At 38.8% G+C, this 17,426-nt stretch overlaps 1 protein-coding gene across 2 annotated transcripts in view; it reads left to right on the top strand.

The window, feature by feature from the left end:
• SLC15A2 (solute carrier family 15 (oligopeptide transporter), member 2) overlaps nucleotides 1-4,896 on the top strand; it is a 54,047-nt gene extending 49,151 nt beyond the window's left edge. For both annotated transcript variants that reach the window (XM_006884241.1, XM_006884240.1), the window contains 3 exons: nucleotides 3,082-3,228; nucleotides 4,284-4,388; nucleotides 4,720-4,896. In XM_006884241.1, the coding sequence (XP_006884303.1) occupies nucleotides 3,082-3,228; nucleotides 4,284-4,388; nucleotides 4,720-4,896 (429 nt within the window). The remainder of the gene's footprint in view (nucleotides 1-3,081; nucleotides 3,229-4,283; nucleotides 4,389-4,719) is intronic.
• Nucleotides 4,897-17,426: the final 12,530 nt, after the last annotated feature.

Genomic DNA, 17,426 nt, shown 5'->3' with positions numbered 1-17,426 from the left:
GCTATGAGTCGGAAACGACTCGACGGCACATGACAACAACAACAACATACTTAAAAGTTAAGTTTTATAGCATATGATAATTCTGTTTTTGTTGTTTACCACTGAGTGGGCAACAACCCATAGCTAACCCTCTGGTAGATTTTCAGAGGCAGTTAATCACACGGGAAGAGATTGCTCATCATGTGGTGCAACTGGTGGATATGAGACACATGCCTTAAGGATTGCAGTGTAGCTTTTTGCCACTAAGCCACCGGTGATCCCTGTGACAACTCTAGGCTTAGCTTTTTCAAGAACTGTCAACTGTAAAGTTTTATGATTCTGCCTTCTTATCACTGGTGTATGAGTTTTCCAATTCTTTTGCATCTTGCTAGTACTTAAGGCTCCGTCTAACATACTTTGGACATGTTGCAAGGAGGGACAGGTCCTTGGAGAGGGACATTATGCTTGGGAGGGTGGAGGGACAGCACAGAAGGTGAAGGCCCCCTATGAGGTGGATTGAGTCAGTGACTGGGTTAATCGGGATGGGTGTGTTGGGGACGGTGCGATTGGCACAGGACAGAGCAGAGTTTAGGGATGTTGTACATAGGGTCGCTATGAGTAGCAAGCGACTCAATGGCACATAACCACAACAACAACAAACAACAACTGTAATTGTTATAAATGTAGTGTAGTGAAGTGGTATTTCACTGTGGTTTTGAGACAAGAATTCATGATAAACATATTTTCATGTACTAATTGGCAGTTTGTATATTTTCTTTGAAGAAATGCTACTTAGATCTTTTGACCTTTTAGTTGGGTTATTAATTTTATTATTGAGTTTCAAGCACTCTTTACATATTATAGATGTAAATCACAATAATTTGCAAGTATCTTCTGCCATTTTGACATTTTTTTAAATAATAACCTTCGAGTCTTTTAATTTCCTGACTACTGGTGCCAAGAGTGTTGATTGTAGAGCTAAGCAAACTAAAGCTGTTAACAATCTCAATCTCTTCACTATCTATCATGATCCTGCCAATCAGCCCAGTGGTGAGAATCTTTGTTTTCTTATTATTGAACTTCAATCCTTGACCTTCTACAGCAAGTGCTTCAGGTCCTCCTCAGTTTCAGTAAGCAGGGTTGTGACATCTGCATAACGCAGATTGTTAATGAGTCTTCCTCCAATCTTGATGCCACATTCCTCCTCATACTTTCCAGCTTCCCGGAAGACCTGTTCTGCATATAGATTGAAAAAGTGTGGAGACAGAATACCATCCTGGCATTCACCCTTGCCAATTTTGAACCATGCAGTGTCTTCTTGCTCTGTGCCTCCTGGTCCAAGTATGGGTTTCGGAATTGCTTGCTATGCATCAGAGAGCTGGACAATGACTAAGGATGATAGAAAGATAATTGATGCCTCTGAGCTGTAGTGCTGGAGAAGAGTATTGAATATACCCTGCACTGCAGGAGAACAAACAGGTTCAGCCTGGAGTAGGCTACTCCTTAGAGGCAAGGATTCTAAAGCTTCATCTGACATACTTTGAACTTGTTGCAAGGAGGAACCAGTCGTTGGAGAGGGACACCATGCTTGGGAGGGTGGAGGGATAGCACAGGAGAGGGAGACCCTTGGTGAGATGGATGATTCAGTGACTAGGGTAATGACGGTTAGGGGTATCAGAGACAATAAGCTAGGTCCAGGATAGAGCAGGGTGTAGGGTTGTTGTACATAGGGTCACTATGAGTCACCAGCGACTCAATGACACATAACAACAATTGTCTTAAAAAGAGATTAGATCCCTATTTTTATACTTTTAGGGAAGTCAAAAGGTTCTAATTCAGGTTGTTTGTTGTTGTTGTTATGTGTCATTGTGTCGCTTGCGACTCACAGCGACCCTATGTACAACAGCCCTAAGGTCTGCTCTGTCCTGTGCCAACCACGCTGTCTCTGACACTCCCATCCTGATTACCCCAACCACTGAATCAATCCACCTCATAGAGGGCCTTCCTCTCCTGCGCTGTCCCTCCAACCTCCCAAGCATGATGTCCCCCTCCAAGGATCGGTCCCTCCTTGCAACATGTCCAAAGTATGCAGAAAATAATCAGTAAGGACAGCTTCCAAAATGTGCTTACAGGGACCTTGGCTTCAGCCTTGAAGCTTTAGAAGCTCTTAGTCTTGCCCATTGGCTCTCTCACCCCTCATCCTAATCCTCCAACAAATTTAGGCAAAAGGCACTGGTTCTACAGAAGTCCCAAGGTCAGCTTTGTCTCCCATCAGGTCTCTACTTCTGGCTGCTGTGGCTGCTACTCCCCTAGGTCCTGGTCTGGCTGGGGCAAAGAATATTATGTAAAAAAAAATTAAATTAAAAGATGTAATAAATAGTCCCAAATCAGTTGGTGGGCTCCATGTGGACTGTAACCTCTTGACTGGCCTATGTCATTCTTTTCTCCATGGTCCCCATAACTCCCATTCAGCTCACTTCATTTACTATTCTTTATCTGGTTTAGGTTTTACCTTGCCTGTGGGTATCTGAATATCATGTAAATTTTTCCATCCTGAGAGAAAACAGTGCCTTGAACATTTAAACCAAAATTTAGATGATATTCAGATATTGTTCACAGTATCAACTAAACAAAGTCAGAACTACTAACTGTTTTGAACCCAGTGGTCTTTTGACTTAGGGAATAAAGGGCATTTGGATATTAATGATCTTTGACATCAAGAACTTTTTCATCTTGATACTCCAGTTCTTCCTAACATTGAGAGCTGAGGGAGATCTGGTGGCTTAGAGTGGTAAAGAGTTTTGCCATTAACCCAAAGGCAGGTGGCTCAAATTCACCAGCTGCTCTGAAGGAGAAAGATGAGTAGTCTTCTCCTGCATGATGGACTGTCTCGGAAAACCTGCTGAGTGTTAGTTATGAGCTGGTTCCAGCTTGATGGTACCCAACAACCATCTAGTGCTACCAAAGGGAATTAAACAAACAAAACCAACAGATTGTGCAGAGACTGTTCAAAACAGGATGAATTTAACATCATAGAATGTTTACAGATTGAGTATTTATCTGAGGCTGTTGACAAACTCATTTCTTCTTTCCTCCACTAAGGACACTGAGCAGGGTTTTAAAGCCTGGAAAATGGAAGAAGTGACAGTCAGCAAAATGTCCATTGCATGGCAGCTACCACAGTATGCCCTGGTTACAGCAGGGGAAGTCATGTTCTCTGTCACAGGACTTGAGTTTTCTTATGCTCAGGTAAGTTTTTGCAAGTCAAAAGGAGAGGTGAAAGCATTGCTCAGATGCTGGGAAATGACTTTTGCCTTAACTAGGGAGGTAACTCAAGCCAAGACCTTCATTTCTTTCAGACTTGAGTTCCTTATATATGAATCTAAACAGAAAGTCATCTTGACGCCTAGGTTCATGGCCCCCAGCATAGAAGTCTAGGTAGTGTCAACCATAGAAAAGGATATTAGAAGATTATTAAGAGTAAGGGCTGTGGGGTCAGGCTGGCCCTGCTCAAGTTTTGGTTGTAAAAGCTACTGTGTAATCTTAAGCAAATGAGTTAAAGTGTCTCCAAATGATTTTTTCTTTGTCTATAAACTAAGAATATTAATAGAACTTACCTCTTAGGGTTTTTTTGAAGATTGATGTCTATGAATTAAAATATTCAATTAAGAGCTTAATTTTATTATTACTGTTAACATTACTATCACACCTTGAGTCATATTAATAGTCAAACTTGGAGAGGGGAGTTCAGATAGAAACTTGTTTTCCACTCTGTCTTCTCCTTCCCCAGCCTCCACTAAACCAGTGATCATCTCTTCTTCTCCCTTTTCCATCCCTTCCTCCCTTTAATCATTCGTTTACATTGTATTTAATCTATATATGTGGTGTTTTATACAATCTTTTATTTGCCGTTTTATACAATAATTAATATACATTTTCATTTATATAACTACCGTAGATCTGTGCCTATTACTATATTGTCCCTTCAAGTCTCTGTTTCTTATTTCTTTACCTGATCCCCTCTCCCCAGTTTGCCTACCAAACTCTGCTATCCTGTTGATTTCCACTTGTCCCCTTCCTATTTCCCTCTTTACCTTTTGGATGTTTATACACATCTTACTAAATACCCTTCTATTTTTACAATGTTGGTTTTATGCAGTATTGTCATAATAAGACCATGTTAGTTGACTCACCCTCATGCTCTCTGGTCCCAGAGACTTTTCTGGGAGAAATTTTCTAGATAGATCCATGTAATACCTCTATTACAGGCAATTTGTTTGTTCACAAACCTGTGTCTTCCCTAGGCTCCCTCTAGCATGAAATCTGTCCTCCAGGCAGCCTGGCTGTTGACGGTTGCTTTTGGGAATATCATCGTGCTGATTGTGGCACAGTTCAGTGGCCTGGTACAGGTATGAATCTAAAAGCAGAACCTCTTGCCTTTCTATGGTTTTTCCTCTCAATTTTCCCCCCTTTATCTCCCTCCATCTTTTTCTCATATATGTCCAAGTGTTGTGCAAGGAGATGGATTAGATGCACACAGATTTTCCAGGAAAATAAACATTTGTTAGTGGCACTGATGGTCATCATAATCCATGTAAAGAGGAGACAATGAAACCAGTCTTCTTTCCAGAAAACTTCTGCATAAACAAGTTATTCTGAGTCAAGATAGTCCCGGTTCCTTGTTCTGTGTCAATCTCTCTGGTGTCCTGGTGTCTCCATATTCTTTATTTCTCCCTACAGTGGGCTGAATTTATTTTGTTTTCCTGCCTCCTGCTGGTGGTCTGCCTGATCTTCTCCATCATGGGATACTACTATGTTCCTGTAAAGCCAGAGGATATTCAGGGACTGGAAGCTAAGCAGATTCCTCACATTCAAGGAAACATGATCAACTTGGAGACCAAGAAAACAAAGCTCTGACCTTTCTCTGAACTGTCACAACCCAAATTCCTGACCCTATTCTCAGTCGTTACTCATCGCTAAGTATTATTTTCTCCAACAGGGGTAGGTAATATAAAGAGCATCCTTTCTGGGCAGATACTCCAACATCTTTTCCCACAATGCAGGTGGTTCTCGGACTGTGTTTCCCAGTGAATGCTTGAGTAAGACCCCTGAGACTCTCTGTCTTACCGAATGTCAGTGAGTTCAGTACATTTTGCACAGTGTTGCTCGAACTGGCCTGATGTGTCAAAATGGCAATGAAAAAGACAACTGTATAATTGACAACATTATTTGTGAGTGTGCAAACAAATGTAGAAATTCTTGTACAGAGACTTGCTTGTTTAGTCACTTGTTAAGGTGCTTAGCTGGGGACAAAGTTGCAGAATATTCAAGAAATGGTGTTGCAAGGATTTCCCTAAGTAAGGTAGTTGTACTATTGATGAGGACCTCAATCATTATTATGTCTTGTTTGATCTGGTCAAATGATTCACCTGCCAGCAATTCAAGGTCTTTAAAACCCTACTAATTATTATTTTTTAAATAAGAAGTAGTGGTAAGAGAGATGATAGCATTTTATTAAAAAAGCAAACTATTTAAACACACTTCATTTGCCTCAGTTCTGATTCCTAGCAACCCTCCATCAGTTTTCCAAGGCCATAAATCCTTACAGGAGGAGATTGCCCATCTTTCTTCCTCAGCACAGCTGGGGTTCCAAGCTATTATGTACTAAACCACCCAGGCTCCATTTATTAAAACACAGGAGAAGATACATCTTTCTGATAACTATTTTACCTACTCAACCAAACAGGGAGCTCTGGTGGCTTAGTAGTAAGGAATTGTGCTGCCAGCACAAAGGTATGTTGTTTGAATCCACCAGCTGCTCTCCCAGGAGAAAGATGAGCAATCTCCTCCCATGGGATTTATTGCTTTTAAAAACATACAGGAGGATCAACTTGGGTCATTTCCAACTTGATTGTACATAACAATGATAACAACTTACACAAACGCCCATTTCTCAGGATTTACACATGCAGTTGTTGTTGTTGTTGTTGTTATGTGCCATCAAGTCGCTTGCTTGCATAGTGACCCTGTGTACAACATCCCTAAACTCTGCTCTGTCTTGTGCCAATTGCACCGTCTCCAACACACTCATCCCAATTACCCCAGTCACTGAATCAATCCACCTCATAGAGGGCCTTCCCCTCGTGTGCTGTCCCTCCATCCTTCCAAGCATGATGTCCCTCTCCAAGGACATTTAAAGATTGTAAATACTGGTGAGTATGGTTCTAAAAAGCAAATATTTCTAAATGAAAGATTATAATTTCTAAATGACCAGATCTTGTCTTCTGTAATACATATTCCTCTTAGGAACTAGATTCCATTCTCCTGTGGACAATTGTATGGGCCTTGTCTTAGTTTCTTCATGCTCCTACAACAGAAATACCACAAGTAGGAGCCTTTTACAAACAAACTTTCTCACCATTTAAGAGGCTATAAAACTGAATTTAAGGAGCTCTGCTGATACAGTTGGTAAGGAGTTATGCTAATAACTTACAGACCTCCTTTCCCTGGAGTTCAAATCTACCTGCAGCTCTGTGGGAGAAAGAAGGGCACTCTCCTGCCATGAGATTTACAGCCACAGAAGCTCAATGATATGATGGAGCAACTAAAAGTCTGTTTTGACTCAAAGATAATGTGTAGTCCTAATAGTTAATTTGAACTCAAGGCATTGACTTTAAGGAAAGACTAACTTTCTATCTTATTTGATGGAAGGTCTTAGTCTCTTTTCAGCTTCTATTCCAAGGTTCTCTGGTGGTCTTCACATGAAGTAGCATCTATCGTCCACCATCTATATGCCTTGATTCTGTTCCTAATATGCGTATTCTATATTGCAGAAATAACTGGCTTAAGACACACTCTACACTAATGGTCTCATTAATGTAACAAATAAAACCCTATGCCCAAATAGAATTACATCCAAAAGGATATGGTAGGATTTACGATACAGATTTTGGGAGGCCACAATTCACTAATATTCCACACTTTGGCCTCCTAAAATTTATGTCTTACTCATATACAAGGCGCAACCACCTTATTAGCCAAAATCTCAGGTCAACTCTAAATCTGAAATCTTGTCTTTTGACTTCTCTAAATCAGACATGGTGAGACTTTGACCATAATCTATCCTAAGTCAAAATTCCTTTCCATCTTAAAACCAATGAAATATAGATAAAAGCTTTCTGAAGGTGGAGATAAAGTATGGTTTACTTGAATCAACAAAGCACACAATTCAGAAGAACCACCCCGGGACTCTGGGTGTCCCACTCTCTGGATATTGAGTGCCAGTTCCTTGAGCCAGGGTATCATCATTTTCCAGGCCTAATGTTCTGACAGCTTTCCACTTGGTTTTGGGTGGTCCCATTCTCCTAATATCTCTAGGTAACTTCACCCCCTTCAGCCCAGGTAGGTTCCCTTCTCCTGGTCCTCCTTCAGTTTTGGATGAAAATTCCCATTCTCCTAACCTTTGGGCATAATGGTCCCACTCCTTCATCTTTGGACAGCAAACCTATTATCCTATCTGAATCTGCAGCCTCATACTCTGGAACTGAATTGATGGAGCCTTGATTCTTTGAAACCCATAATTCCCATCCTGTGAAATGGAGGCAGACTGCATCCACATATATGTTGTTGCTAGGTGCCATTGAGCCAATTTCCTTTCATAAAGATGTTGTGTGACACGGTGGAACTGTCCTGTAGTTTTATAGTGTATAATCTATGGGAGCAACTTACTAGATACCTTCCTGTAGAGTTACTTCCCTTTTCTGATTTTAAAATGTCCAGAATTTTCTTGTTCTGTTTGAGCAACAGCTTCAGGTTCTACATAAGTATTTACTTTGTTTTCTGGAATTCCGATTCTTTCTAGTATTACCTATTTGTTAGGATCTACACAATCAGATGTCTTTACACAGTCTATAAAGCACAGGTAAAAAACTTTCTGATATTCACTGCTTTCAGCCAAGAGCCATTTGACAACTAATGATACTCCATTCTATATGCTCTTCTAGATTTGCATTTCTATCAATTCCCTGTTGATGGGTTGCTGTAAATACTTTTGAAATATATTTTACTTTAATTGACTCATAACTGACCCTTCAACAGATTTTCAGAGGCTATAAATCTTAAGGGAGAAGACCGCCCATCTGGGAGCAGCTGGTGAATTTGAACTTTCCGCCTTTAGGATGGCACCACAACTCCCTGTTCACTAGGCCAGCAGGGCTCTGTTTAAAAAACAAAACAAAACAAAACAAAACAATTACTTTCTGCATGTGAGATCAAAGGTATTACTTAACAATTGCTGCTCTGTTGGATCACTTAGCCATTTCTGCTGGATATTTGCAAATATAGTTCTCTTCAAGTTAGCTGACTCGTTCTTCCAAATTTCTTGGCATAGATAAATGAACGCTTTCAACATTACATGTGTTTGTTGAAACACCTCAGTTGGTATTCAGTTGATGCAATCCATAATAGACATTAATTATCATTTGATAACCCTTCTTTTTCAGTATTGAGGGCTTTTGTAGCCAAGTTCATAGGGAGTTACACTACTAACCCAAAGACTGGACCTCTCTGGAAGTTCAAATCCACCAGAAGCTCTTGGGGAGAAAGATACGTTATATTCTCTCCTATGACATTTACAGGCTGAGAAACTCACAATGAAGGCCATCTATGAGTTAGTCCCTAATTGATTGCAATGAATTTTTCAGTTTTTCCAAAGAAATTTTTCTTATTACCACATTATACCTTAACAATATTCTGATCCATCTAACATCCTTTTTAAAAATTATTCTCTTCAACTGCAATCCCAGAGGTGCGTGGTTCAAATCCACCAGATGCTCAGCTGGAGAAGGAGGGACAATCTCCTCCTGTACCAGTCAGATCTGATTTGACGGTGGTTGTTGTTGTTGTTGTTAAGTGCCGTCGAGTCGCAGGTGACTCATAGCGACCCTATGAAGGAGACTTTTCGACGCTTGGGTGTCTTTCATCCTCTCTCCAGGTTTATAGGATTTCCGGAGGCAAGCTATTATGGAAGTGGATGCCACTCCTCCTTCCACGCTTGTTTAATCGGGGAGCTCCGCCCCACTCTCAGTCCGCATTGGGTGATTTGACGGTATACACACAAAAAATAATTCTCTTCAGCCTCAATCAAAGTAGTTACTGTCTTGACAGTTAATGCCGTTTGTTGTGTTTTTATGTGCCATTGAGTTAAGTACGACTCATAGTGACCGTAAAAACTACAGATTTGAACCCTTGAGCTCTGTACTTTCTTTGCTATCTTCATCATCTCAGATATAGTTGGGCCCTTTGCTGCAGTCACTGTATCAGTCCATATAATTGAGGGCCTTCCTTTTCACCATCCTTTCCAAGAAATAACCCTTCCAAACAATATATCTCACCATCCTTGTCTCTATGGAGCACTCTGGATGCATCTTCTCCAAGAAATACCGGTTTGTTATTTTGATAGTCTATGGGGTATTAAATACTCTATACCAACTTTTTCTGCCATCCTTATTCATTGTTCAGCTCTCAGATGCATAACAAGTGATTTAAAAGACTATGACCTAATCAGGTTCACTTTAGTCTTTAAACTGACATCACTGCTCCTCAGCACTTTGGAGAGGTCTCTGACAGTCATCTTTCCCAATGCAGTATCTTTTCTGATTTCTTAACTGCTGGTGCCAAAGGTGTTGATTGTGGATCAAAGTAAGATTAAATCATTGATTATTTCAGTCTCTTCTCCATCTATCATGATGTTGCCTATTGGCCCCGTGGTGAGAAATTTTGTTGCGATACAATCCTTTCTGACGGTTTTGTTCTTTCATCTTTTGCTAAAATTGAGGAGCACTTGAAATGCTTGCTTCAGAAGATCAAAGGCTACCGCTTTCAATATAAATTACATCTTAACATCAAGAAGATAAAAATGCATTTAGGCCTGGATACTCCAGGTTTAAGGACCTTTAGCAGTAGTTTGGCTAAGCACCTGGGAACCTACCAAGAGGTCAACAGTTCTGACCCACTAGATGGTCTGCAGGAGAAAAATGGAACTGTTTACTTCAGTAAAGATTCCACCCTTGGAGATCCTAGTGAGACCCTACCTTGTCTTATAGGGTAGATAAGAGTCAGACTTCACTGTATTGCACTAAGTTGGGGTTGGCTTATTCCTTGTTTATTAAATAAGACTACATTAATGCTCTAGGTTTAGGTTCTAAAATGGCAATGCTCAATAGAAGAGCATTGTCCCCATGAAGATCCAATAAAATTTTGCAAATGTTGGGCATGTTGTAAGGAGTGACCTGTCCTTGGAGAGGGACATCATACTTGAGAGGGTGGCGGGACAGCGCAAGAGAGGAAGACCCTTGATGAGATGGATTGATTCAGGGACTGGGGAAATGGGGGTAGGCGTGTCAGAGACAGTAAGGATAGCACAGGACAGAGCAGGGTTCAGAGGTATTGTACTTACAGTCTCTACAAGTCGCAAGTGACTTGATGGCACGTAACAACAACAAAAACAATGAAAATAGAGGATGAAGGCCTTTTGCTTGGTTTTAATTCAAAGTATTAAAAAATACTATCTTGTACACAATGACTAAATTAGGAGGGGGAATATTGTTACTATGCAGGACATTGCTGGGATGGGGGAAGAAGGCTCAGAATTACGGTGTTAGAGGGCTTCATTTCCACTAGCTTTGCTCTAACGCTGTTATCATCTAGGACAGTATTGAATCTTACTTTGTAAATGTAACAGGTGACAAAATTTGCTCCAGTTTTTTAAATTTCATGTACATTAGTTTTAGTGACCCAAGTTTCAGCAATACAGAAGTGATAGTAACACTGCCCCGTTTCCCCAAGACTTTGCAGTGAATCTGACCCCATTCCTGCAAAAGACCATCTGTTCATTCAGAGCAGTGTTTACTCAGACTATCATATGAGATAGGGAGCTCTAGTGATTTAGCAGTAAGGAGTTGTACTACTAACCCAAGGGCATACGGTTCGAATCCACCAGCTGCTCCAAGGGAGAAAAATGGACAATCCCCTCACATGTGATTTACTATTCCTGAAAACCCAGTGAAGTGTCAACTATAAGTCAGTTCTGAGTTGACAGTACATAACAACAACAATGACATCATATCAAACATTGTTTTACGAGATTTTGACAGTGCTTTGTAAATAAAAATATCTATAAACAAGTAGATTTAGGAAATGAAGCATACTATATCTTTCTCCTGCTTGCACATTAAAAGCCCTGAATGGAGCTGTAGTTAAGACATAAGAACTGACACGGACTGCAGAGCACACGTTTGAGGAAAAAACTGTTGAATAAGTCATCCCTGTGTAGAACTAAAAGCTTCCTCTCAAACTTTTCACCATTGATGCTTTGCTCTCTATCCTTAAAAGATTAAGCATAGCTTCCTTCTTCCATGTGGCAAACAGACTTTTGCCTGATTCAGGACAGTGTTCATGTGTCCTCTCTAATGATCAAGTATTTATTAAGTTATAGATGGTCTGTTTCTGCAATAGTTTCTAACAGGCCATCTTTCAGTCCTTTCACCATCCTTGCCTTCCCTTTTCTAAAAAAAAAAAAAAAAAATCAAAATCCTTTGCCTGGAATGCAGCAGTAGATTGAATTTCCTCTTAACATTTGATACCCAGAGCCAAATCAGTGGTAGTCTGACCGGAAGCACTGTTGTTTTTAGATGCTGAAGAGCACCCCTCACAGTTTGAACACACCCTCTGAACACACCTTGCCTCAGAAAGAATTTACTTTTCTCCAAACAATGCACTTCTGTTAACACAGCCTAAATAAAGACGTTTTGGGCAACTACTTGGCAAATTACAATTCTACAAATTTGGCTATAGAGTCTGATAATTACATTTTAATAAGATTATGTTTCTGAGAACCCCAACTTGAACTTATGCTCAAGTTTTAATTCTGCAATAATGAGGCAAGTTTAATCCCGTAAGTTATGGGAACACATCATGCACCATTCAACAGGATGTTCTTCCCTACCGAATATTGTATGAATACCCTGCCTTACTTTTTTTTCTATGTGAGAAATTTAAAAAAAAAATACCCTCACTCTTGTTTGGAATAGGGTGGAAATGAGTATTTCAGTGGCTGACAGTCTGTAATTTCAGTGAGAGTTCACGTGGCAGTTTAATACTATAAACACCTAACACTCAGTGAGGCTCATTTCTTTAGGAAAGAAGCTCATGTGGAGATTTTAGGTGTACTGAAGATGTCACTCATCTGAAAAATGAACGTCTTTCTTCCTTCTTATTAGTTGCCATTGAGTCAGCTCTGACTCATAGCAACCTTTGTATATATCAGTGAAACGCTGTTCAATCCTATGTTGTCCCTAGTCCATCTTAATCTGGAAGTTCTGCCGAAACCTGTTCAACATCATAGCAATACACAAGCCACTACTTACAAACAGGTAGTGACTGCAGTTGAGGTGCATTGGTTGGTAATGAACCCATATTTCCTGCTGGGAAGTTGAAAAATTCTACTACTAAACCACCAATGTCATTCACTTCAAATGACTTTCAGATCAGGTCACTAGTAAGACAAAAATTGATTTTGGTCTATCCCTACCTACAATCTCTCTGCTCCAATTTCCTGCTAATCAAGGTAAAGAAATTAATACCCTTGTGCTGTCAAGCTGTCTAAAGACTCATGTGAAATATAAACCTTTATGTTCATCAAGAATTGTGAAATGTTTGAAAGAATTCTGAGAAGCCTAAAAGCTTGATTAATTTGTGTCATAATGTACTTAACCTTCAAATGAACTCTATGAATTCTGTCCAAGGAAAGCATATTTTTTTTATTCTGAAAAACTAGGAGAGACCAGATAAGCATTTGATTTTTAATATAGCCATCAGAATGTTTTGTTTACTTTGTATAGAAGTTTAAAAAAGTTTTGATTAAAATATATGGAATGATGTACATATTTTGTGTTTAAGATCTTTATTAAAGTATAATATACATACTTTTTATTTTTCCCATCATGAGTGTATAATTTAATGCTTTTTATGAAATTACTAAAGTTACAAAGTTGTACAAATATCATAATCCATCCAGTTTCAGAATATTTACATCACCCCAGAGAGAACAGTCAAGCTAATTTGCAATCCAACCAGTTTCCACTTAAGACCCAGGTATTGGCAATCTTGAAGGTAGATTTGCCTTTCTCTGGACCTTTATTACGCTGGAATCATAAGACATATGATCTTTTGCATTTGGTTTCTCTCACTTAGCATAATGCTATGATGCCATGATGAAGTATGGAATCTATTTTCTTTGTTGAATAATGTTATATTGTTTAGATATATACACTTTGTTCATTCACAACTTTGCAGAAATTTGGACAAAAATTTTGGAAAAAATTTCTTTTTCACTACTACTAGTAACACTACTAGGAATATTCATGGACAAGTTTATGTGTATATATATTTTCATTCTCTTGATTAGATAGCATAAAATAGAATTGCTGGATCATATGGTAAATTTAATTTAATATTTTCTCTTAGTTTGTCAAAAGGTATATCAAAGTAGCTGTTATGAGTTAAATTCTTTTGCCCCCAACATAATTTCTAAATTCTAATATCTATTATAATCGGATTTGGGAATGAGTTGTCTTTTTTATATTAATGAGCCAGGAATAATGCAGGGTATATCTGGAGTTAATATCTATTAAGATATAAAAAAAGATTTTTTTCAAAAGAAGCAGAGATGAGGAAAGAGGGATTCCAAATCATATCAGAATTGCAAAGGAGTTGGAGCTCAGGAGAGACGCAAAACTTCTTCCAGGGCTGACAAAGAGTGAAAGCCTTCTCCTAGCTGCACTGCGATCCTGAAGGCACACGGTTCAAATCTATCAGCTGCTCTATAGGAGGAGGATGGGTGATTTCTTCCCATGGGATTAACTACCTCAGAAAACTTGCCTCAGGGTGAACTATGGGTTGATTCTGACTAGACGGTACACAACAACAAAACAAGCTTCCTTAGGGAGCTTTGGTGGCCTAGTGGTAAGAAGCTGTGCTACAATACCAAAGGCAGGTGGTTTGAATCCACCAGCTGCTCTTTGGGAGAAGGATGGGCAATCTCTTCCTGTGCAATAAACTATAGGTTGGCTCTGACTCTAAGGCACATAATAACAAGTCTCTTAAGAGCTTTCGTGGCAGAATCTGTCGAGAGGCATACTGCTAGACCAAAGAGGGTTCTCTTAAACTCTGAAAAACCAAAAATTGTTATTTATTATTATTTTTGTTAAAGCCATCCACACTGTTAGAGCAATGAGGTTAACCAAGCAGCTGTAGGTAACCAAGGCAACGACATCATTTTATGTGCTTATCAGTTGTGCACGAAGATTCTCTTTTCACTACATTGATGCTACCACCCGTATTGTCTGTATTTTATATTATAGTCTTTCTGGTGGTTGTGGAGTCATCTCACAGATTTTAATCTGTTTTAGCAGTGATGTAGAATATTTTTCCATGTGCTTACTAGTAATTAATTTTCTTTTGTAAAATCTTTGTTCATATGTTTTGTCCATTAAAAAAGTTGTATGTCTTTTTATTATTGAATTATAGATTCCTTCTATGTTCTAGATACAAGTCTTTTATGACAAACTTATTTGGAAAGGTATTATCTAATTTTATTACTTGAAACTTCATATTAATGGTTACTTAAGAAGTACAAAAGTTTTAAATTTTATAAAGTTCAATTTATCAATTTTTGCTTTTAAGAATCATGCAATTATATAACTTCTTGATGTAAAACACAAAGTTTTTCCTCTTTTTTTTCCAGAAAAATAATTTGCAGTTTTAGCCCTTATGTTTATGTCCATTAGAAAAACTAAGTTTTTCAATATGATGTGAAGATATAAATTCATCTGTTTGCAGGTAACTATCCAAATAACTCGGGTATCATTTGTAGAAAGCAGTATCATTCCCTCACTGAATTATTTTAGCAGCTTTGTAAAAACTAAATTTATCATAAATGTAAAGGTTTGTTTCTATATTCCCAGTTCAGTTTAAGTGATCAATAATCAGAATTATACCTTTTTATTACTGTGGTGTCACACTACATTTTCAAATTGGGAGATATAAATACACTAACTTTATTCTCATCATTATTCTTTCTCAAAATTGCCTTAACTTCTTATCTATTTCTTTTTTTAAAAAAATCTGGGGTTGGAATAGGGATTGCTTTGTATCTATAGATGAAATTTCTTAGAATCACCATCATCTTCATAATACTGTGTTGTTCAATCCAGAAACATAAAATATTCTTTTTTTTACTTATTTACTTATTGTTTAACTCCTCTCAGCAATTAGTGTATTGCTTTTGTATTATTAAATTTATTCTAATTATTTTATAGTCATTTCATTATCAGATTGGTCATTACTTACAAAGAGAAGTAAGTTTATTTTTGCATATTGATCTTGTATCTGGAAAACATGCTGATTTTGTATATTAGTTCTAATACTATTTTTTATAAATTCATTACAAGTTTATTCATCACAGCTTTGTGGATAGCAAGTTACTTTAAAAAAAATTCTTTTCTATTTGTTTGCTTACAAAGTTCATATCCATTGTGTTTTATACTATTCTTCATTCACATTGTGGGTTTTTTTTAATTTTAATGAAAGTTTACAGAGACTTTGGATTTCCATTCATTCATTGTTGCACTTTCCTCCCTGCCCACCCAGTCCCCCACCCAGTTGGCTTTTCTCTTTGAAAAGTAAATAAATAAATAAATAATCATTCATTGTTATGTCACACACACACACACACACACACACACACACACACACACCCTGCAGTCCACTCCACTATGCAGCTTTCATTCTGGACTCTTTTACTGACAATAATACCTAATCATATATTCCTCCTAAACAGTTCTCTCCCTTACCTTTTTCAATACAGTATACAATATTTATCCAATTTTTCTCATTCTCGTCCCAACCCTGATATCAGTCCCGTTCTACAACAGTGGCACTATGCAGTATTTGTCCTTTTGTGAGTGAGATATTTCACTCAGCATAATGTACTCAAGGGTCACCCATTTTGTATAATATTTCATGAGTTCCTTGTTTTTCAATGCAGCATACTATTCCATTGTGTTAATATACCAAAGCTTCTCTTTGTTTGTTGATGGGCATTTAGGTTGTTTCCAGCTCTTTGCTATTGTGAGCAAAGCTGCAATAAACATGGGTGTGCATATGTCTGCTTGAGTGGCAGTTATGGTTTCTTTAGGGTATATTCCCACTAGAGGAACTGCTGAGACAAATGGTATTTCTATTTCTAACTTTTTGAGAAAGCGCTATACTGCCTTCCATAGTGGTTGCACCATTTTACACTCCCACCAACAGTGAATAAGGGTTCTAGTTTCTTCACAACTTTACCAGCATTTGTTGTTTGCTGTTCTGTTAAATTTGGCTATTCTTACTAGGGTGAGATGATATCTCATTGTTGTTGTTGTTGTTGTTGTTGTTATGTGCCATTGAGTCATTTGCGACTCATAGCAACCCTATGTACAGGAGCCCTAAACGCCATTCTATCCTATGCCAACCTCGCTGTCTCAAACACACTCATTCCCACCACTCCACTCACAGAATCAATCCATCTCATCGAGGGTCTTCCTCTCCTGCACCGTCCCTCCACTCTGCCAAACATGATGTCCCTCTCCAAGGACCAGTCCCTCCTTGCAACATGCCCAAAGTATGTCAGACGAAGCTTCAGAATCCTTGACTCCAAGGAGCATTCTGGCTTCACCTTCTCACAGGACAAACCTCTTTGTTCTCCTAGGTCCATGGTATATTCAACACTCTTCTCTAGCACCACACTCAAAGGCATCAATTCTCCCTCTATCATCCCTATTCGTTGTCCAACTCTCTGATGCATAGCACGTAATTGCAAAGACTATAGCCTGGATCCGGCACACCTTAGTCTTCAGACTGATGTCATTGCTTTTCAGTACTCTTGAGAGGTCCCTCACAGCTGACTTTCCCAATGCAATTTGCCTCTTGATTTCCTGGCTGCTGGTACCAAGAGTGCTGACTGTGAAACCAAGTAAAATAAAACTTAACTATCTCAAATCTCCTCCCCATACATACTGATGCTGCCAATTGGCCCAGTGGAGAGAATCTTTGTTTTCTTGATGTTGAGCTTCAATCCATATTGAAGGCTTCAGTCCTTGACCTTTTGCAGCAAGTGCTTTAGGTCCTCCTCAGTTTCAGCAAGCAAGGTTGTGTCATCTGCATAACGCAGGCTGTTGATGACTCTTCCACCAATCCTGACGTCACATTTCTCCTCGTACAGCCCAGCATCTTGGATGATCTGTTCTGCATACAGATTGTAAAGGTATGGAGACAAAATACATCCATGATGGACCTCCTTCTTGATTTTGAACCATCCAGTGTCTCCCTGCTCTGTTCTGACGACTGCC

The sequence above is a fragment of the Elephantulus edwardii genome, unplaced genomic scaffold, assembly GCF_000299155.1.
Source record: "Elephantulus edwardii isolate Elephantulus edwardi_28Jun2011 unplaced genomic scaffold, EleEdw1.0 scaffold00032, whole genome shotgun sequence".
NCBI classification, from domain to species: Eukaryota; Metazoa; Chordata; class Mammalia; order Macroscelidea; family Macroscelididae; genus Elephantulus; species Elephantulus edwardii.
Note: the sequence above shows the minus strand (reverse complement) of the source record. Positions and strands in the feature narration are given on the sequence as shown.